Genomic DNA, 22,095 nt, shown 5'->3' with positions numbered 1-22,095 from the left:
GCCTACTGCTGGAATGCTTAATCTGCATAACCAAAGAACAGCACTACTCTGCATTGACAGTAAACGCCTGTTGTGTGCAGGTTTCACCTGTCATGAATCACTCAGTAATACAAAATAAGGTAATTTATACACAATTTATAAATATGCTTAATTTACGTGCATAATTAAGTGCCAAACTAACACAGAGCTTTTCTCATGACTGTTAAATGTTTTTCTATTATGAAATAAAATGAAGACAACAAAAACATAAAATAAGACATAAAACAAGCCCCGAAACTGTCATTAATGGATATCTGAGGCGATGAAAAAAACTAGCTTTACTTACCCGGGACTTCTTCTGACCCCTGGAGGTCACTTCTGTCCCTCGCGCAGGTCTGGTCTTCTCTTTCATCCCACTGACAGGCTCTGAAGTATTGCCAGCCCCTGGCGGGTCAGAGTCTTCTGCGCATGTGTATGCACGCACCACACCCTTGGGAGTGTACTGTGCAGGTGCAGTACGCTTCCGGTGAAGTGGGCATGAGACGCCGACCCGCCGGAGGTTGGTGATGATTCAGAACCTGTCAGCAGGACCAGAGAGAAGGCCGGAGCTGAGGTGAGGGACAGACGCAGGGTCGGACTGGGACACTAAGGGCCCACCAAGGAAGTTTCAGCCTAGGGCCCACCAAGGAAGTTTCAGCCTGGGCCCCCCCCCCCCCCCCGATCCCCTCCTCCTCCTCCCCCCCCCATTTTGGGCTCACATACACATGTACTCTAGAAATTTTGCACGAGTAAATGGGTGTCACCACGCAGCACGAAAGTAAATGGGTGTCACCACGCACTGGAACATCGGCGTGGTCACGATGAGTCATGGACAGACTTAAAAAAAAACACAACACAACATAAGTAGCGGTGTTATTCACAGAGATTAGGTCCGACCAGATACATTTTAGATAAAATATTCAAGTAGTTACATGCCTCATGATAATTCATCAAGTAGTCAAATCGCAGCAGATTTTCCGACAAAATGCAATCAGGTTGGCGGCAGATACCCCCACAACATGCAATCAGGTTGGCGGCAGATACCCCCACAGAATGCAATCAGGTTGGCGGCAGATACCCCCCAAAATGCAATCAGGTTGGTGGCAGAAACCCCACCCAAAAGTGGGCAGCAGTGACCAGAAAATCGTAATGTGGGCAGCAGACACCTGAAAATCGCAATGTGGGCAGCAGTGACCAGAAAATCGTAATGTGGGCAGCAGACACCTGAAAATCGTAATGTGGGCAGCAGACACCAGAAAATCGTAATGTGGGCAGCAGACACCAGAAAATCGTAATGTGGGCAGCAGACACCTGAAAATCACAATGTGGGCAGCAGTCACCAGAAAATCGTAATGTGGGCAGCAGTCACCAGAAAATCGTAATGTGGGCAGCAGACACCTGAAAATCGTAATGTGGGCAGCCAGCAGACACCTGAAAATCGCAATGTGGGCAGCAGACACCTGAAAATCGTAATGTGGGCAGCAGTGACCAGAAAATCGTAATGTGGGCAGCAGACTCCAGAAAATCGTAATGAGGGCAGGTTGGTGGCAGATACCCCCCTCAAAATGCAATCAGGATGGTGGCGGGCAAAGATCGGCGGGGTGAGGCGGAAGCCACCCCCCTCCCTCACCTAGGGGCCCCCCCTCCAGAATTGCAGCCAGCGGCAGCACCGGGGATGAATCACTTACCAGCATGACGGAGATCCGTAGCTCTGCGTGCCTCTGGCTGGTCTCTGTCTCCTGAACTGACTGTCCAATCACGCTCTCGCAGTACTTCCTGCGAGAGCGTGACTGGACAGTCAGTTCAGGAGACAGAGACAGACCAGCCAGCGGCACGCAGAGCTACGGATCTCCGTCATACCGTTAAGTGATTCTTCCCCGGTGCTGCCGCTGGCTGCAATTCTAGGGGGGGGGGGGGGGCGCGGAAGGGGGGGCCCTAGGTGAGGGAGGGAGGGGGGCTTCCCCTCCCCGCCGATCTGTGCACAATGTCCCCCCTTCCTGCGCTTAGCCCCCCTCCTTTTTAGCACTGGGGCCCCCAGGAGGCGGGACGGCCGGGGCCCACCGATGCGACCATCGGTGGTTCGGTGGGCCTGTCCGAGGCTGGACAGACGTGACTTATAGAGGCTGGGAGAAGTCCCAGATCAGTAAAGCTATCTATTTTTAATCGCCTCAGATGGGTAACTTGATTTTTTTCTACGATCACTGAGCAGTTAAAGTAGAACTCAAAATAGTGTCACCGGGCTGTAAGTTACATAGAAACAAGATTTGTAATTTACCAACCGATTCATTTTTTTTTTGTTCTTAGATGATACATTGAAGGAACAATGGAGGAAAAAAGTATTTGATCCCCTGCTGATTATGCTCATTTACCCTCTGACCAAGAAATGAACAGTCTGTAATTGTAATGTTAGGTTTACTGTAGCGGTGAGAGACAGAATAGCAACAAAATAAACTTCAAAAACCCAGTGCCCCAAAGTCAGGGCTTGATGTGCATTGTAAGGAGTGAAATAAGTATTTGATCCTCATCAAAAGATCAAGATTTCAGGCTCCCAGGTGTCTTCACTGTAAGCAGGTAACGAGCTGAGGTTAGGAGCACACTCTAAAGGTGCCCATACATCGCAGGCCAATTCCCGTTCAATTTCAGCATTATTGTGTGAGATAGAGGCCTGAACAAGTTGGCTTAGTCCCACGAAATGCATTGCCTGTGCTTGTTTTGCTATTCAATTTCTCAACCTAAGGCGAGTTGTCGTCTTTGAGGTAGGGCACCTCATCTTTTTTTATTTTTAGCGATTTTAAAGTATTTTATACACATTGGGCGCCTCTTTACCTTCTCCAATTTCAGCATGAAATCTCTCGCGATTCGGCCTTGTGACTCCGCATCCGCCGTCTTGCTACCACCAGCACTGTCACCAGGGGCTGCGAGGCAGCGGAGGAGTGGGCCAAAATCCAACCTGAGAGGTGGGCAAACCTGGTGGCCAACTTCAAGAAACATCTGACCTCTGTGATTGACAGAAAGGGTTTTGCTAAGTACTAAGTCATCTTTTGATAGGGGATCAAATACTTATTTCACTCATCACAATGCACCTCAAGCTCTGGGCACTGAGTTTTTGATGGTTCTTTTGTTGTTATTTTGAGAAGGTGACAACAGTTGGCGCAATAATTTGCAAATAGAAGAAATACAAACTAGAGACCAAAATTGAGCTCTGGCATCAACTTAACTTACTAGGTTTACAGGAGGAATGCTGCCAATGACCCCAAGAACACCATCCCCATCGGCAAACATGAAGGTGGACACATTAGGCTTTGGGGGAGTTATTTGCTAAGGGGATAGGACACCTTCATCACATCGAAGGCACTATAGACACCTCCTTTCCTCAGCAGGGAATTAAAAATTGGTTGTGGATGGGTATCCCAGCACAGCAATGACCCAAAACTCACATCCAAGGCAACAAAGGAGTGGCTCAAGAAGAATGAGGGTTTTGAAATGGCCTAGCCAGTCTCCAGACCTTAATCCAAAAGAAAATCTGTGGAGAGAGATGAAGGTTCATGTTTTTGAATCTCAACCTTCAAACCTTGCTGGCTGAGAGGATCTGCAAAGAGGAACTGGCCAAAATCCAAACTGAGATGTGAGCAAACCTGGTGGCCAACTACAAGAAAAATCTGACCGTTGTGATTGCCAGCAAAGGTTTTGCTACTAAGTACTAAATCATCTTCATACTTATTACACTCATTACAATGCACATCAAGCTCTTACTTTGGTGCACTGGGTTTTTGACGGTTCTTTTTTTGTTGTTATTTTGTCTCTCGCAGCTACTCCAACCTGAATTATCGCAAATTCTTTCTGTTTTAGTAAAGCAAACTTTTGTTTTTCTGAACATCTTAGTAAGGGGGCTTTTAGGACCATTGTAGTCCCTTACACACTCCAATGAGTTCTGGGTCACCATGAGCTTGCTGGTTAGTCTGTGCCTCTCGGATTTACAAGCCCTACTCCATAGAGCCAAATTAATCCATGCCATGCACTGATGAGGATCAAACAATCCGAAACAGTCTGTATGCATGTTGGATTATTATGGCTCTGTACATATTAACAAGCTGACACATCATTGCATTCCAGCGGTTCTGGAGGTGTGTTTAGCTTCTAAGGGTACAATGGTTAATTTGCATATATTCAGCAGTGGTGCCTGGGAGACATCTCGAGCTCACTCCAACCTGAATTATCGCAAATTCTTTCTGTTTTAGGAAAGCAAACTTTTGTTTTTCTTAACATCTTAGTAAGGGGGCTTTTAGGACCATTGTAGTCCCTTACACACTCCAATGAGTTCTGGGTCACCATGAGCTTGATGGTTAGTCTGTGCAGCTACTATAAACCTACCATTACAGTTATAGACGGGTCTGCTCTTAGCATTCAGGTACTCCTTAGCTGGAGATAATTAAAGGAACAGGTACATTGCCGGACAGATCAAAATACAAAAGTCACCTTGAAGAACAACACACTCTGTTTTTTTACCCAGGTGTTCCTGCGCTCATGTACATTCACAAGCTTGTGAAGGGATGCATGTAATTTTACTTCTTTCAGCTTTGTGCAATTGTCTAAATTAATGACTCAAGCAAAAACATGAGACTTCTGGGAAGTCTTTTACAAAGCTGTAGACTGTTGCCATGTGTGCTACAAAGTCATAGCAGCAGGTTTACTACAAAGTTCCAGCAGCTGCAGTGGAAACAGCAGTAAAATGTAAAATGACATACCGTATGCTGCATTCATTGCTCTATTATTATTGATTTTTAAAGTACCAACAAATTCTGTGACACTATTGAAGTGAATTTACTCCTTATGCAAAATAATGAGAGTTTTCTCCAAAGTGAAACATCTTCAGGACATTGGGATGATGGGAAAGCGGATGTAGATCAGGTTAACATTGCTGCAGGGGAACCGAAAACATCCTCAATCAGAATAATTCCTGAATGCAATTTTTATATCTTCCCATGTGTTTCTCACTATTATTGCTGGCTGTGTACCCTCTGATGAAGAACAAGCATTAATTTGCCTTTACATTATTTCCCACACTCATCACAGAAAAGTGCCCACCTCAGTCTGAGATCAGCGGAGAGTAAACAGATCTGCTTCCACAAAGAAACCATTACTGTAGCCTGGATGTGAAAAAGGAAGGCTGCAGCTGTGGGTTTTCTGGTGCTTTAGGAGCGATCCTCTCTCAACAAAACTTTTCCCACACTCTGTACAAGGAAAGGGGCGCTCCCCTGTGTGGCTTCTTTGGTGTTTCACAAGATCGCCCTTCTGAATGAAGCCTTTCCCACACTCTGGACAGGAAAAAGGGCGCTCGCCTGTGTGGGTTCTCTGATGCCGAAGTAGGCTTCCTTTCTCACTAAACCGTTTCCCACACTCTGAGCATGAAAAGGGGCGTTCACCTGTGTGAGTTCTTTGGTGCTTCAAAAGGTCTCCTTTCTGAATGAACCGTTTCCCACACTCTGAACAAGAAAATGGCCGCTCACCGGTGTGAGTTTGCCGGTGTCGAAGAAGATTGCCTTTCTCAGTGAATCGCTTTCCACACTCCAAACAGAGAAAGGGACGAGCACCTGTGTGGCTTTTCCAGTGTTTTGTAAGGTCTGCTTTCTGAACAAAACACTTCCCACAATCTGAACATGAAAAAGGCCGCTGCATGATAGGAATACTCTGGTGTTTGCTGAAGTCCTTTTTGAGAGTGAAACTTTCTCTGCCCTCTACACATGAGACAAGTTGCTCCCCTGTGTGGCTTCTCTGGTGTTTTATAAGGCGTTCCATAGAAATAAACAATTTCCCACACTCTGAACATGAAAATGGAGGCTCGCATGAGAGATGATCCTCAGCAACAAACGATTCTAATCCCAGAAAAATCTTATTGTGTCTCTGTCCATCTCTGTCTATAAAAGCAGAAGAAGACTCCTCACTGCCAGAGAGAACAATTCCTCTATCTGTACTGTAATTGGTGTTTCTAGTGATGGGGTTTCCTTCTGGAGTACATTGTGTGACATCATTATCTTCTGCAGCATCATCCGGATGTGACATAAGATGTTCCTCTAAAGTGTTCCCAACATCGTCTCCCCCTGCTGGAGGAAAAATGATAGAGATATTATTATTATTATTTAGTATTTATATAGCGCCAACATATTACGCAGCGCTGTACAGTGTATATATATATTGTCTTGTCACTAACTGCCCCTCAAAGGAGCTCACAATCTAATCCCTACCATTGCCATATGTCTATAATATGTAGTGTAAGTACTGTAGTCTAGGGCCAATTTTTAGGGGGAGCCAATTAACTTATCTGTATGTTTTGTGTCATGTAAGCTATGTACTTCTGTGTCACTAAGTTCAATCACATCACGTGCACAGCTAAACCAGATATGGCACAATGGAGAATGCTGGATATGAATGAAATTCTTATGGCTCCAAAATGAGATGGGCCTTTCATATGATGTACAGTATCTCCTCCTCATGTGTTGGTGCTATGATGTTATACTGAGGAATGGAGATGGGCCTTTTATAAGGTGTACAGTATCTCCTCCTCATTTGTTGGTGCTATGATGTTATACTGAGGAATGGAGATGGGCCTCTCATATGGTGTACAGTATCCTCTCCACATTTGTTGGTACTATGATGTTATACTGAGGAATGGAGATGGGCCTTTTATATGGTGTACAGTATCTCCTCCTCATTTGTTGGTACTATGATGTTATACTGAGGAATGGAGATGGGCCTTTCATATGGTGTACAGTATCTCCTCCTCATGTGTTGGTGCTATGATGTTATACTGAGGAATGGAGATGGGCCTTTCATATGGTGTGCTGTATCTCCTCCTCATTTGTTGGTGCTATGATGTTATACTGAGGAATGGAGATGGGCCTTTCATATGGTGTACAGTATCTCCTCCTCATTTGTTGGTGCTATGATGTTATACTGAGGAATGGAGATGGGCCTCTCATATGGTGTACAGTATCTCCTCCTCATTTGTTGGTACTATGATGTTATACTGAGGAATGGAGATGGGCCTTTCATATGGTGTACAGTATCTCCTCCTCATTTGTTACTGATATGATGTTATACTGAGGAATAGAGATGGACCTTTCATATGGTGTACAGTATCCCCTCCACATTTGTTGGTACTATGATGTTATACTGAGGAATGGAGATGGGCCTTTCATATGGTGTACAGTATCTCCTCCTCATTTGTTACTGATATGATGTTATACTGAGGAATAGAGATGGACCTTTCATATGGTGTACAGTATCCCCTCCACATTTGTTGGTACTATGATGTTAGACTGAGGAATGGAGATCGGCCTTTCATATGGTGTACAGTATCTCCTCCACATTTATTGGTGCTGTGATGTTATACTGAGGAATGGATACGAACCTTTCATATGGTGTACAGTATCTCCTCCTCATGTGTTGGTGCTATGATGTTATACTGAGGAATGGAGATGGGCCTTTCATATGGTGTACAGTATCTCCTCCTCATGTGTTGGTGCTATGATGTTATACTGAGGAATGGAGATGGGCCTTTCATATGGTGTGCTGTATCTCCTCCTCATTTGTTGGTGCTATGATGTTATACTGAGGAATGGAGATGGGCCTCTCATATGGTGTACAGTATCTCCTCCTCATTTGTTGGTACTATGATGTTATACTGAGGAATGGAGATGGGCCTTTCATATGGTGTACAGTATCTCCTCCTCATTTGTTACTGATATGATGTTATACTGAGGAATAGAGATGGGCCTTTCATATGGTGTGCTGTATCTCCTCCTCATTTGTTGGTGCTATGATGTTATACTGAGGAATGGAGATGGGCCTTTCATATGGTGTACAGTATCTCCTCCTCATTTGTTACTGATATGATGTTATACTGAGGAATAGAGATGGACCTTTCATATGGTGTACAGTATCCCCTCCACATTTGTTGGTACTATGATGTTAGACTGAGGAATGGAGATCGGCCTTTCATATGGTGTACAGTATCTCCTCCACATTTATTGGTGCTGTGATGTTATACTGAGGAATGGATACGAACCTTTCATATGGTGTACAGTATCTCCTCCTCATGTGTTGGTGCTATGATGTTATACTGAGGAATGGAGATGGGCCTATCATATGGTGTACAGTATCTCCTCCTCATGTGTTGGTGCTATGATGTTATACTGAGGAATGGAGATGGGCCTTTCATATGGTGTGCTGTATCTCCTCCTCATTTGTTGGTGCTATGATGTTATACTGAGGAATGGAGATGGGCCTCTCATATGGTGTACAGTATCTCCTCCTCATTTGTTGGTACTATGATGTTATACTGAGGAATGGAGATGGGCCTTTCATATGGTGTACAGTATCTCCTCCTCATTTGTTACTGATATGATGTTATACTGAGGAATAGAGATGGACCTTTCATATGGTGTACAGTATCCCCTCCACATTTGTTGGTACTATGATGTTATACTGAGGAATGGAGATGGGCCTTTCATATGGTGTACAGTATCTCCTCCTCATTTGTTACTGATATGATGTTATACTGAGGAATAGAGATGGACCTTTCATATGGTGTACAGTATCCCCTCCACATTTGTTGGTACTATGATGTTAGACTGAGGAATGGAGATCGGCCTTTCATATGGTGTACAGTATCTCCTCCACATTTATTGGTGCTGTGATGTTATACTGAGGAATGGATACGAACCTTTCATATGGTGTACAGTATCTCCTCCTCATGTGTTGGTGCTATGATGTTATACTGAGGAATGGAGATGGGCCTATCATATGGTGTACAGTATATCCTTATTTGTTAGTATTAGGATGTTATACTGAGTTTACTTACTAGTTCTTATATCCGGAAAACATTCCTCTTCCTTAATAGTCCACATTACTTCTTCCACATCCATAGACTGCTGATCATCCCTCACATATGTCTTCTCTGTCTCCTCTTTAATCACAACTTTCATTGTTATGTGTTCTTTCTGCTTAAACAAGAAAATAAAACATAATGATTGCAAAAATGTGAGCGATAATGGTGTGATAGTAAAACAAACAAACAAACAAACAAAAAACACAGTTTGATGTCACATTAGAGTTGCACCTACCTGATAATGGTGGTGGATGGTGGGATCTTCCTGTGGACAATCCTGGGAATAAAGAGGACCTGTACTTCTCTCTGGTGGGTGTCTGCTAGTGAATCCATCTGTAGGAAACACACACTGACTGAATTTATTGGGCTTTTTGCAGAGAAGTTCTTAAGGTCCTTAACACATGTTTCATCCTATTGAATATAGGATGTTGCTAATTTCAATTAATGTCCTGATTTACTTACACTGAACATCCATGAAAAGGTTTTATATTAAAGGGGAACTTCAGCCTAAACAAACATTCTGTCATTAAGTTACATTAGTTATGTTAATTAGAATAGATAGGTAATATAATTGTTTACCCACCCTGTTTTAAAAGAACAGGCAAATGTTTGTGATTCATGGGGGCTGCCATCTTCGTCATGGGGGCAGCCATCTTGTTGGTTGAAAGGAAGTGACAGGGAGCATAAGACACAGTTTAAACTGTCCTGTGTCCTGATAACCCCTCCCAGCTGCATGCGCTAGGCTTCAAATGTCAAATTAAAATTGTAAAAAGAAAAAATTGCACCAAAACAGCAGATCGAGAACAACAACATCAGAAATCCCATCATGCTTTGCACAGCATCAGGGGAAAAATGCCCGGGCAGTTTTCTTCTGTGCAGCCAAAAATGAGGCTTGTATAAGAGAAACAAAGTTCTGATGCTGTGAAACTGTTAAATAATCCCAAGGCCTTTTCAGTGCTGCTGAGTAAATTTTTAGTCTGGAGGTTCACTTTAAAGTTTCTCCTAATTATGTAGATTTATTAATGCATAAGTGTAAAAGCACATAAAAATGATCTCACTGTGTATTAATGATTCACGATAGCTCATCAGCTGTGTTCTATGTCAAGCTGAAGGTCTAATGTAAAAGCTGCCTCAAGCAGATGCTCACTGATAATACATAGCTGAGCTCTGCTTTATTATGTACAGTAAACATCCTCCATACTTCCCTCTCCTTTACCAGAACGAAAAGTCTCCTCTTACCCACTAAAGTGAGGGATGACTGCTTCTCCACCGTCACATCCTTGTATCCTTCTTTATACAGCTTCTTCCTTATCACATCTTCATGGTTTACCATTCCCTTTACAATAGGATTACAATAAGTCACACTTCCACCCTAAATGTATAGTCAGACTAATACCAGTAACAAGGCAGGCAATGCACACATCATAACATAAACAGCTTTGGTTGCCCATGGAGCTTCTACCTGATGACGGGGTGGGATCTGACCTTCTGCCACAATGTTCTGCTCCTGATCCTTCTGTCCTTCCAGACACTCCCCCTCCTCATCCTGTAATGCAGAAAAGAAGGGGGTTTCTTGTCTTTAAATTAATCAGGAATTTATTTAGCAACAAAAAAAGAAACAAACAAAAACACTAAATGATCTGTTATAATTCTCAGCACTGTTCACCTCTCCCACCAGCAGCTCAACGATCCTGTGGGTGGTTTTTACAATCTTCTGCTTGGTGTATCTCTTGGGTATCAGGGAATGAGATGGAGGCACCGTGATGGTCACATGATTTCCAAATGTCACTTTAGGAAAATTCTGTATAAAGAGTAAGACAAACAGACAGTCAGGAGAAACACCACTGGAGGTAAGCGATGGTGTTCCAGGATCCCAGCCCGTGCCCCAACTTCAACTGGTTCAACTTCAGGGATGGATCGGCACCACACAGGAGTAAGTAATGATGCTCTTTTATTGCATCAAGAAGACAGCAATCACAATGGCAGACACTGTTTCGGGTAGCAGTGCCCTTTTTGAAAATGCATAAGCCATATGGCTTAGGCAATTTGAAAAAAGGCACTGCTGCCCGAAACAGCATCTGCCATTGTGATTGCTGTCTTCTTGATGCAATAAAAGAGCATAATTACTGTGTGGTATAAAGAGTAAGAGTAATGTCATGTGATCTCCCAGAATCCTTGTTACCCCTCCAGACAGGTCTGTGATTTATTTATTGGAGATAACAGTGATGACATGTGACCTACCAGAATCCTTCCCTCCTCTCTAATCAGGTGTGTGTTTTCTAAATGTAGATAAGCGTCGTCTTGTGAACTCCCGGAATCCTTCACACCTCTCTGATCAGGTGTATGTCTTATTAATAGTTTTAAATGTGATGTCATGTGATCACCCAGAATCCACCTCACTTCTCCGGTCAGGTGTGTGTTTTATTAATAAAGATAATGATGATGTCATGTGACCTCCCACAATCCTGACCTCTCTCATTAGTCGCATGTTTTATTAATAGAAATGAGTGATGTCAGGTGATCTCCCAGAATCCTCCTCACCTCTCCAGTCAGCAGGTAGATGATCTCCAGGGTTAGATTTAATATCCTCTCTGTCATGTGATTCCAGTCCTCACCCATCCTCACTGGTCATGTGATCGGTACAGGAAACTTCTCTCTGTGGTCAGATAATAAGTTGATAATTACGGTATTTGGACTTCAGGACTGTATCAGGATGGGTATATATTACATGTGCTGCACAGTTAGCATATTAAAGGTTGCTTATTATAATATACTAGTAGACCTAAGCCCGTTTAAATATGGACTCTAGGTCTATCACCGCCGCATGTCAGTGAGCATGCGCACGCACAACCACACGCGCGCACACACGCCTGCCCCGCCCTCCCTCTGTCATAATGGCTGTCTGTGCGGCACATGCGCAGTAGCACAAACGCATGGACACAGGGACAGGAGGACGTAGGGACACGGGAATTATAGTATAGGATTCTCCTTCAGCCTAATATGGCATTGTTACTGAAACAAGAACTGAATGAGTTGCCTACAATAAACATCTTGTGTTTAAGGCTCCCTTCACCCTCAGTGATTGGCCTTTATACACATCTATAGTGTCTACTGCAGCTGTTACTACAGAACACAAATATGCCAGCAATATACATTTACATGTATAGTTACAGCACACTTTCCTCAATCCCCCACCCCAGCCGCCTGTAGGTCTTGCCAGTGTCTCTACGCAAAATCGATATACGCTCACTCAGGAAGTAGACAGACTTGCTTCAAATGTCCCTTGAGCAGCTCCTACTTTGGAAGATCTAGTGAGGAATTAATACTGTGGAAGATCTAGTGAGGAAAAGAAGCGCTCTATGGTGCATGAAATAAATGTTTATTTGAATAAAAAAGTAATGCACTTACAGCAGATAAGATCAAAACCCGTGTGTAACAACTTTGCTAGGATCTACCAGCGGTGCTGTACTTCCTCACAGACAGGGCTGTGGCCAGCAGCAGCAAAGTCCTGATGCTCTGGACTTCGGCAGTGTGAGCGGGTCCTACCTCCTCTGGGTCTCCAACGTCTTTACGCGTTTCGGCACTCTGCGCCTTCGTCAGATGACCGCTGGTAAATGAGGTCCACTCCTAGAAAAGAGGGACAGGGGGATTTGGAATTTTTCCTCCCTGTGTGTATGAGGCTTATATGGGGGATAACATCAGCGATCACATGAGATGGGAATCACCATCTGTGCTGCCCATGTGATGTGTGAGTATTGCATACTATTTATACAGCATCACAGAAGATGCTGCCATTATTATTACAAATACTAACTAGGATGAGGGGAGATGCCAGGTTTTCCTGATGGCTCAGGCCCCTTATTCAGCATCATTCCCAGATTAGACAACAATCACCCTCCTCTATGTGTAGCAGCAGCTGCTGGGAGATGGGACACTGGGTTATTTTATATTATCCTATAAATATAATCTGTTATTACCTCCTCTGCTGCCAGTCCCAGCAATGGCTCCTCTCTACTTCCTCCCCAAACGACCTACAGATTCCTGTCTGGGACAAACATTACAAACATTTGTACATTTTCGCTGTTCTATCCATGATTGGTGACATCACCATCTTGTGGTGAAGAGCTGAACTGCATGCTACGTGTGAATGTTGCTTTGTGATTATATTAGTTCAACTCTGGTGTGTAAATTCATAATACAATAATAAATATAACAATATTATGTAGAGTCCCAGGGATGTAACTAGACCTTTTCATGCTCCCCCTGGAAAAACTCTGTGCTGTCGTCCCCCCAGGCCCCATATAGGGGAGGAGCAGAATCATAATTTACCTGCTTCCTGCAGAGTGACAGGTCCTCCTTTCTTCCTTATTTCCCTTGCATAGCTCCCAACTGTCCCTCTTTCGGAGGGATTGTCCCTCTTTGGGAGCCCTGTCCCTCCTCATTTGTCCCTCTTTCAGGACTTTGTCCCTCTTTCTATATAAATATATATATTTATATACTAAACAATTTGTTTAATTGACTCTAAACTTTATTCCTGTCCTTTAAATTGATATATTCCTAATTTTAAAAAGTTAATATGAAGGAATAGAAATGACCAGTGTGGTTTGAATTATAAAACAACACATTTTTCTTATGAAATCTTTATGGTATGCGTGACTAGGGTTGTGGTGGGGGCGTGATCAGGGGCGTGGCTTAAGTGTCCCTTTTTCTCATCTCAAAAAGTTGGGACGTATGCCCTTGTCCCTCATAGGTAGCCAGAGCATGCTCAGCCACCAGGCAACTTAGGCAGGTGCTTGGAGCCTAGTGGATGTCAATGGGCCCACATGCCACCTTCTTTGACCTGTTTTCACTTCAGCTTACCAAAAGGACCAATAGGTGCTCCAAATCTACTACCTTGCCTAGGGCACCATTACATCTTAATCCAGCTACAGGTGCCCTTTAGTGTTAAGTAGCCAAAGCTATCCTCACTACTAAGTAGCTAGATGTGCCCCAAAGTATTAGGTAGCTAGAGGTGCCCCCAGCCGAAGGGAAATATGGGCGGTGTAATTCTGAGACTCTGGTGAATATCATCTCATTTACACTCCAACTGGAACTTTTCATAGGTAAGGTGGGCACTTATGGAGGGGAGTGAGCAGAGGCGTAACTAGAAATCACCAGGCTCCCCTGCAAGAATTTGGATGGGCCCCCTTTCAACTTAATCCGCCCCCCCCCCCCCGGGCATACTCAGTCAGGGCCGTTTTGGGGGGCAAGAGGGGTCGCAGCATGAGGAGAGAGCATGGCCGCACATCGGCGGGGAGGGGAGACACCCCCCTCACCTCGGGCTCTCCCTTCAACGCACTCCCTCCCCTCCTGCAATTATCAGTGGCAGTGGGCGGCGGCAGGAACACATACCTCCATCCACCTCAGAGCTCCGATCTCTAAGTGCCTCACCCTACTTCCTAAACAGGAAGTAGCATCAGACACTTAGAGATCGGAACCACGGTGCGTGGAACGCATGAAGGTATGTGTTCCTGCTCGCTGCCACTGATAATTGCAGGAGGGGAGTGCTCTGAGGGGAGAGCCCGAGGTGAGGAGGGGTGGGGGGCTGCCTGTTCGCCCTCCCAACCGATGTGCGGCCATGCTCTCTCCTCATGCTGCAACCCCTCCTGCCCTCCAAAATGGCCCTGAGCAGGCCCCGGGCCCCCCCGCAGGAGAGGGGCTGCAGCCACCTTTCCATCATCAGATGCCTGTAGGCACATGCCTACAGTGCATTATGGTAAATCCGGCCCTGGCCCCAGGGATGCAACTAGACCTTTTCAGGCTCCCACCCGGCAAAACTCTGTGGTGTCTTCTCCCTTCTCATACAGGGGAGCAAGGCAGCAGTCATAATTTACCTGCTTCCTGCAGAGTGACCGGTCCTCCTCCTTTCCTTTTAGTCAAACCGTGCAGTCAATCTACATCTCCTTATGGCTCACATCTCTGCATGTCACATGACATGCATGAACCGCAGAGAAGCATACTTTACGGAGTGTTGCTACAGTGGAGAGAGGAGGACCTGACGCTCCACTAGAAACAGGTAATGTATGACGGTCTAGTGCTGCTGCTCTGCCAGTGTAGTGAAAGTTCATACTATCATAAAGTGCAACTTAACCAATTGCTTAAAGGGAACCTTAACTGAGAGGGATATGGTTAGTTTCCTATTAAACAATACCAGTTGCTTGTCAGTCCTGCTGATCTCTTTGGTTGCAGTAGTGACTGAATCACACAACTGAAACAAGCATGCAGCTAATCCAGTCTGACTTCAGTCACCGCACCTGATCTGCATGCTTGTTGAGGGGCTGTGGCTAAAAGTATTAAAAACACAGGATCAGCAGAAGAGTCAGGCAACTGGTATTATTTTAAAAGGAAAAAGCCATATCCTTCTCAGTTTAGGTTCCCTTTAAAGAGGAACGCCAGTGAACATTATGTAATAAAAAAAGTGATTCATTTTTATAATAATTATTTATAAATGACTTAGTCAGTGTTTTCCTCTCCCTGATTTACATTTTGACATTTATCACATGGTGACATTTTTACTGCTGGCAGGTGATGTCAGTGGAAGGAGATGCTGCTTGCTTTTTGTCAGTTGGAAACAGCTGTAAACAGTAAAACAGCGGTTATTTCCCACAATGCAATGAGGTTCACAGACAGGAAACTGTCAGGACCATGGTCCTAACTTCACACCACACCACAATATCAGCCTTACAGAGCCTTCTGATGATCCGTTTGAGAAAAAGAAAAGATTTCTCATGGGAAATGGGGTATCAGCTACTGACTGGGATGAAGTTCAATTCTTGGTCACGGTTTCTCTTTAAAGAACAACTGAAGTGAGAGGTATATGGAGGCTGATATATTTATTTCCTTTTAAGCGATACCAATTGCCTCCATATACCTCCCACTTCAGTTGTCCTTTAAAGCTATTACTATCAGAAAATAAATGCAACCCAACCTAATCCTATTCTCCCACAAAACCCTCCCTCTACTGATGCCTAACCTTAATTACCCTTCTATCAATGCCTAACCCTTACACCCTCCCCTCCCCCACACTTCTAACCTTAACCGTTCACCCACCAATGCCAAACTGAAACTCCACCCTCCTATGCCTAACCTTAAATCTCCCCCCACCGATGCCTAACCTAAACTGCCAGGCCCACCCCCCATTACAACCCTGTAGAACCCTATACCCCTCTAAATGACAAAACCTAAGAGGTGAGAAGGCTACTTTACACAGTTATTACTAGGAATGCAGATATGGGAGGGACATTAGTGGTTTTGGACATGGATGAATGTAGAGCTGTCCACCAGCCTAGCTCTGAGGACACCTATTAACACCTGCATGGAAATAATACTATGAAGTTTAGCCAGGAGCTGCAAGATTTGATCTCCCGCAGTCACAATATGGATGCCCTTTCCTGCATAGGCTCAGTTTTCTACAGGATTTCCTGTGATGTCATTTTGCAACACTTCCTTAAAGTGCATATCCTTTGATCTTCCCCGGAGCATCTTCCCAATTCTTGCTAGGAAGTGGATAGGTCCATATCACCAACCTAGTCAGATGTCCTGTGTGGCAATCACAAATCTGCATTAGCCAAGTCCTGGCTTGGGTCTGCAGCTGGCTAGGAGCAGAGCAGAGTGGGTGTTTCTGGACACTGAATCCTGGGTGAATCTTTCTGGCAGTTTTTATTTTCCCTTTACTAGCTGGTTGTTCAGAGGTAGAAATAGGGGAATTATACAATTATGCCAGGTATTTCAAATATTTAAACAATGTGTACACAATGTTCATTATTTCTGAGAAGATTCAGAGTTTAACAAGTTTATGGCAGATGGGAAAAAGTTGGTTTCAGTTTGTTTGTGTGTGCGGTTTGATCTAAAATGTCTACCTGATGACAGGAGCTCAAACAAGACTTTTCCATGGTGAGTGTCGTCCTTGATAATGTTTTTGGCCATTCCCATACAGCGAGTCTAATACAAGAGTTCATTTGTACATTTTTCGGACTACAAGGTTAAGTATACCTTTGGGCTGTATAGCCAGGCTGGTCAAATCACTAGTACAGTATCCAGGGCTCCTTAAAAATTGCAGCCATCACTGAATAGACTCTCCCCCCTCGCTTCCTGTGAGTAGCTCCGATACCTTCGCTGGTGGAACTTAGCACTCTCCTCTCCACTCTCCTTAGTTTTGCAGCAAGTAGGCCCTGCTCTGATCTGCACTACAATAGAAAGCAGCCTGTACTGTGCTCCACACGCTACCAGGACCGTTATCCTTAACAATGGAAAAGATTCCCGGGAGTGCATACAATCCCGTGGGAGGACTGTGACGATTCTTTTATTGGTGACTGCAAAGTGAAAGAGGTAACGCTGCATCCTCTTTTGCTTACATTCACATTATTCCTCATTTTCCACAGGCTGCATATTTGTACAGTACCGTATATCCAGCGCCATTCTTCTTGTCTTACAAAAGTTATCAGGCATCAACTCAAGTTTTATTTTATCAATTTTTACTCTGCCAGGGATGCTTCCATAGACCTATAATGGAGATTTTGCTTGGGAGCTGGAGAGTTTACTTTACCGGACTGTTTAATATACGACAGTGAGAGAATAAAATGATAGTTTAAAAAATAAGCTCATAGAAAAGTAAGCTGCGTTACCGTGCACATATAGCGGAAAATTGTATACTTACCTATCGGTAATTTTCCTTTCCTGATGCATCCATGGCAGCACCTATGGGTAGTAGTCCCGCCCCCTACCCTGATAGGACAGGTATCTAGATAAATTAAAGGTAGTAGGACTCCACCCCGTCTAACCTGTCGGACTTACCGAGATATGGGTGGGCCCTATGTGCTGCCATGGATGCATCAGGAAAGGAAAATTACCGATAGGTAAGTATACAATTTTCCGCTTTCCTAATGCCTCCATGGCAGCACCTATGGGATCTAACTAGTCACAAGAAAAAATAGAGGGAGGGAGACCATTGCCTGTGCACCAAACAAAAAGGATTTATTACTTCACAGAATAATCGAACAAAATTTTATGTCATTATGGATTAACTGAAGAATTAACAGACAATACTGTCTTTCCAAACTCTATAGAGGAATTTGCAGCTAGGTTAACCCTATAGTGCTGCATGAACGTATTAATTGTTTTCCAATTGGCCGCTTGACATATTCGGTCCGCCGACACTCCTGAATACGCTGCCCAAGAGGTTGAGATGGACCTGGTCGAGTGCGCCACAATATTTGTTGGAGGTTCCTGACCGACAGCCCTGTATGCCGCTTGAATCGTCTTTACTATCCAAGATGAAATCGTTCTTGAAGAGGCGGCCTCGCCTTTTCTGTAACCCGTTGGTATTACAAACAATGTTTCCGTTTTGCGGAACTCCGAAGTTGCTTCAAGGTAACATTTGAGCATACGCCCCACGTCTAGTTTGTGAGGTGTTGATGACTGGTCCTCCTGGAAAGTGGGAAGTGTCCAGTCCTGGTTATAGTGAAACACTGTGGAGACCTTGGGTATGAAATGCTGTAAAGGTCGAATGACTACCCTATCCGGGAAGAAACAGAGATATGGCTCCTTAGTTCCGATTGCTTGCAGTTCAGATACTCTTCTCGCGGATGATACCGCAGTCAGGAATACCGTCTTCATCGTGAGGTTCCACAGTGAACAGGACTCTAGTGGTTCGAACGGAGCCCCCGATAAGGCCTGTAGTACTACTGGCAAGTCCCATTTTGGGAAAACATTCTTCCTAGGCGGCTTGATTTTCATTACGCCCCTCAAGAATTGGATTACTAGGGGGTTGAAAGCCCATCTTACATTTGTTAGGGCCGACAAAGCTGTTACCTGCACCTTTAGTGCCGCATAGCTGAGCCCTCTCTCAAGACCGGTCTGTAGGAATGCCAGTAGGTTGCAGGGTTCTGGGGACTTGTGATCAAAACTGTGGTCCCTTGCGTAATCGATGAACTTGCTCCAGATCTGATGGTAAGCTCTATTTGTCGAAGGTTTCCGAGATTTTAGAATGGTGGTAATGACGTTTTCAGAACAACCAGCCTCCCTTAGCCTCTCCCCTTCAAGAGCCAGGCCGTTAAATGTAGTCTCTGAGGATCCGGATGCCGAATAGGCCCTTGTATCAGAATGTCTGGTGTTGTCGGCAACATCCACGGGGGTCTGATCTTTAGTTCCCATAACAGTGGGAACCAGGGTCGATGGCTCCAAAATGGTATAACAGCGATTACAGTCACCTTCTCTCTCGCAAGTCTCCTGAGCACTCTGTTGATCATCGGGATCGGAGGGAACATATAGGCCAGTCGGCAGTTCCATGCTGCTGTGATTACATCCGTACCCTCTGCCAACGTACATGCATTCCTGGAGATGAAGCGTATGCATTTCCTGTTCTGTGCTGTCGCCATCAGGTCTATCTCCGGACTGCCCCAACGGTCGCATAGGGTCTGAAACACCTTCTGGTTCAGAGTCCATTCGTTGTTGTCGATAGACACTCTGCTCAGATAATCCGCCTTCCTGTTGGATGGCCCCGGAATGTACAACGCTCTGAGATTGCTCAAATGTTCTTCTGCAAACTGCATTAGCGGTGCCGTCTGTTGTAGCAGTCTGAGGCTGCGGGTTCCCCCCTGTCTGTTTATATAAGCTACAGCCGTTCGGTTGTCGCTCCTGATAAGGACAGATTTGTTGCTGATCTGGGGAAGAAAATAGCGTAGTGCCTGTAGAATAGCTCTCAGTTCCAAGATATTCGCCGGTTCCCTGCATGGCTGTTGTTTCCATACACCTTGTATCGATTGGGTTGCTGAGTATGCTCCCCAACCTCTGGAGCTTGCGTCGGTTGTTATCATAAACTGCTTCACCTCCTCTATCAGTTGGTATTTGCACAGATTCATCGGATTCATCCACCATGTTAGACTGCTTTTCATTGACGGTGTAATCTCTATCCACTGTTGCATCTCTTGTTTGCGCCATTGATTCAAGAAGTTCCACTGGAATGGCCTGGTGTGCCATTGTGCCCATCTCAACATGGGTATAGTTGCTGTCAATGTCCCCAGTAGACTTAAGCATTGTCTGGCACGAAGATGAGGAGACGAGATTGTGTGTTCCACCTTCCTGATTATGTTTGCCTTTTTCTCCTCTGGTAGACTGACTGAGTTGAAGGTTGTTTGAAATCTCGCGCCTAGGAAGGTTATATCTTGTGTTGGAAGTAGCTGGCTCTTGCGCCAACTTATCAGCCATCCAAACTGTTGTAAAGTCTGTATTAAAGTCTCCCTCTGTTTCATTATCTGTGTCCGACTCTGGGCTAGCAGGATAATGTCGTCCAGGTAATGATAAACTCGAAGACCTTTCAGACGTAGTAGGGCTATTACCTGGACTAGCACCTTTGTAAAAGTCCTCGGGGCAGTACTTATTCCGAAGGGCAAACAGGCAAACTGGAAGTGTTTCTCTCCTATAGCAAAACGCAAAAAACGCTGATAATCCGGTCTTATGGGGATATGCAAATATGCGTCCTCTAGGTCGATCGATAGCATCCAGTCTGCCACTCTGGTGGCTAATATTATCGACTGCAGCGACTCCATCTTGAACCGTGGTAACTTGATTAGGCTGTTCAAAGTTCTTAGGTCTAAGACTGGTCTTAGCTCCCCTGTTTTCTTTGTAACAAAGAACAGTGGTGAGTAGACTCCTTGTCCTCTCTCCTGAGGTGGTACTGCTAGAATTGCCTTCTTCCGCAGTAAGTCTTGGATGTATGTTGTTAAGATAGTCCCTCTCTCTTGCGAGTTTGGAATTCTCGTGGGTACAAATAGGGAATCTGGAGGGTCTCGCTTGAATGTCCACTTGTGCCCGTCTCTCACTGTGGATATCACCCAAGGGTTCCGACAGTTGTCCGCCCAGATCTGCCCGAAGGCCTGAAGTCTTCCACCCACCGGGCATACCTGGGCGAGCGCACCATCAAAAGCCCTTTGCGGAAGTGCCTGAAGAGGTTGAGGCCTTTTGTTTATTCAGCCTAGTAAGGGTCGCTTGACCCCCCTGCCAGGTCTTCTTATAATCTCTTCCGGGCCGGTAGGATCTGGAGCTTCTGAAGCGCGCTTGCTGACCTCTATTTTGCTGACCAGTAAATGGTCTCTTGGGTCTTCGGTCCTGCGGAATAAGACCGGACTTCCCTCCAGTGACTCTGGTTATCGCTTTGTCCATGCGTTCGCCGAATAGGTTGCCTCCGTCAAACGGGATCTTGCACCAATTCTGCTTTGAATTGGGGTCGGCCGCCCACGACTTAAGCCACAGAGCTCGTCTAGTGGTCACGCTGAGGAGCATAGACCTCGCTGTTGAGCGTATGATGTCCACCGCTGCTTCTCCCAAAAAGTCTCCTGTTAGTCTGAATTCTTGTAGCGAGTCGATTAGGGTTTCCTTATCGGTATCACCTGCAATCGCAGTCTCCAGATTGTCTGTCCAGGCATGTATGGCTTTCGCTACAGATGTCAATGCGATTGCAGGCTTCATTGCTCCGCCAGAGACTGTGTACGCTTTTTTGAGGTCGAAGTCCATCTTTCTATCGATAGTGTCCTTAAACGATATGGCATCCTCCAGTGGAAGCGTGACGTGTTTGGCCAGCCTGACTACTGAGGCATCTACCACGGGAGCATTGTCTAAGGATTATGAATGTTCTTCGTGTAACGGGTAGAGCTTGGCCAGCTTGTTTGCTATTGCTACTTTCTTTTCAGTCTTTTCCCATTCATCTTGTATGACTTGGTTTATCTCCTCCATAACTGGAAATGGTGTACATGATTTTTTAAGATGCTTGTAGTAGGTCCTTCTTTTCTTATCCTGTTTTGAATCCTCATCTGATTCCTCTTCCCACTCGATGGCCTGTCTCACCGCCTTAACATAAGGCTCTACCAGGGCGAAGTTAAACCCCACTTCTGTTTCCTGGATCTCTGTTTCCGCCTGTTGTTGAGTGGTTGAAGGTACCGGTTCTGAGGTAGGCGCTGTTTGTGGCAGGTTTGCTATGTACTCTGCCATGGATTCTTGTACCGCCTGCTTAATTAACTGCGATACTTCCACAGGTGGTTGTTCTTCCCGGGACATTTGCATGAAACACGTTCCACAGACCAGTTTCCCTGGTAAAGTATTTTCTCCACATGCCCAGCAGTGCTTGTGTGATCTCTTTTTGCGATGTTTCTTGGGAG

At 45.0% G+C, this 22,095-nt stretch overlaps 2 protein-coding genes across 5 annotated transcripts in view; one reads left to right on the top strand and one right to left on the bottom strand.

Annotated features, from left to right (window-relative positions):
• The window catches only part of LOC137534896 (zinc finger protein 3-like), a 200,486-nt gene that overhangs the window by 42,424 nt on the left and 135,967 nt on the right, over nt 1-22,095 (top strand). The window lies entirely within an intron of this gene.
• LOC137534902 (gastrula zinc finger protein XlCGF57.1-like) overlaps nt 1,937-22,095 on the bottom strand; it is a 44,387-nt gene continuing 24,228 nt past the window's right edge. Inside the window, exons 1-9 of one of the 4 annotated variants that reach the window (XM_068256603.1) lie at nt 12,883-12,946; nt 12,314-12,532; nt 11,447-11,561; nt 10,572-10,706; nt 10,368-10,451; nt 10,145-10,241; nt 9,141-9,238; nt 8,879-9,020; nt 1,937-6,119 (exon numbers count right to left, since the gene is read on the bottom strand). In XM_068256603.1, the coding sequence (XP_068112704.1) occupies nt 5,116-6,119; nt 8,879-9,020; nt 9,141-9,238; nt 10,145-10,241; nt 10,368-10,451; nt 10,572-10,706; nt 11,447-11,524 (1,638 nt within the window). In that variant the 5' untranslated portion in view covers nt 11,525-11,561; nt 12,314-12,532; nt 12,883-12,946 and the 3' untranslated portion in view covers nt 1,937-5,115. Of the gene's footprint in view, nt 6,120-8,878; nt 9,021-9,140; nt 9,239-10,144; nt 10,242-10,367; nt 10,452-10,571; nt 10,707-11,446; nt 11,562-12,313; nt 12,533-12,882; nt 12,947-22,095 lie in introns of those variants that run through there. The other 3 variants (XM_068256606.1, XM_068256604.1, XM_068256605.1) reach the window with 3 other exon arrangements.

Source organism: Hyperolius riggenbachi, chromosome 10 (genome assembly GCF_040937935.1).
Source record: "Hyperolius riggenbachi isolate aHypRig1 chromosome 10, aHypRig1.pri, whole genome shotgun sequence".
NCBI classification, from domain to species: Eukaryota; Metazoa; Chordata; class Amphibia; order Anura; family Hyperoliidae; genus Hyperolius; species Hyperolius riggenbachi.
Note: the sequence above shows the minus strand (reverse complement) of the source record. Positions and strands in the feature narration are given on the sequence as shown.